Source organism: Phodopus roborovskii, unplaced genomic scaffold (genome assembly GCF_943737965.1).
Source record: "Phodopus roborovskii unplaced genomic scaffold, PHOROB, whole genome shotgun sequence".
NCBI lineage: Eukaryota > Metazoa > Chordata > Mammalia > Rodentia > Cricetidae > Phodopus > Phodopus roborovskii.
In genome coordinates, this window is record NW_026126447.1 from 22,255,998 (window position 1) to 22,256,788 (window position 791).

Genomic DNA, 791 nt, shown 5'->3' on the forward strand with positions numbered 1-791 from the left:
ATGAAAACAAAAATGGTTAACAAGAATGAAAGACACTAGCAGAGATAGACTAAAGAAAGTGAAAAGGACATGGGGAAGTAATGGGAGGGCATTCAGAAAACAGAAAGTAGTTCTTGCTCTTATTTAAGACAATGTAACAGGATGGTCTTCAGAGACACTAGAGGGGAAAGTTCAGAACCACACAGCTCAGAGGGCCAGCAGCATCTGCAACATCCACAATGACTAGACCCTGTCCTTTCCTGGTAGCCCTGGTGGTGATGAACTACTGGTCAACCTGCTCTCTAGGATGTAACCTGTCTCAGACTCATAACCTCAGGAACAAGGGAACCTTGACACTCCTGTCACAAATGAGAAGACTCTCCCCCATCTCCTGCCTGAAGGACAGAAAGGACTTTGCATTCCCTCTGGAGAAGGTGGATGCCCAGCACATCCAGAAGGCTCAAGCCATCCCTGTCCTACAGGAACTGACCCAGCAGGTCCTCATCCTCTTCAGCTCAAAGGACTCATCTGCTGCTTGGGAGACAGCCCTCCTAGACACCTTCTGCACTGGCCTCCACCAGCAGCTCAATGACCTGCATGCCTGTCTGTTGCAGCAGGTGGGGGAGCAGGAACCTCCCCTGAGCCAGGAAGACTCCCTGGTGGCTGTGAGGAAATACTTCCTCAGGATCACTGTCTACCTGAGAGAGAAGAACCACAGCCCCTGTGCCTGGGAGGTGGTCAGAGCAGAAGTCTGGAGAGTCCTGACTTCCTCAGCCAACTTGCTGGCAAGATTGAGTGAAGAGAAGGAATAA

The 791-nt window shown here is 50.6% G+C and overlaps 1 protein-coding gene across 1 annotated transcript; it reads left to right on the forward strand.

Moving 5' to 3' along the window:
* Positions 1-218: 218 nt before the first annotated feature.
* Positions 219-791, forward strand: LOC127224846 (interferon alpha-12-like). The gene has a single exon (XM_051187997.1). The coding sequence runs from the start codon at positions 219-221 to the stop codon at positions 789-791; it is 573 nt and encodes a 190-aa protein (XP_051043954.1).

Coding starts and splice junctions, on each gene's coding strand:
- LOC127224846 (XM_051187997.1), top strand. CDS start 219: ATGACTAGACCCTGTCCTTTCCTGGTAGCCCTGGTGGTGATGAACTAC.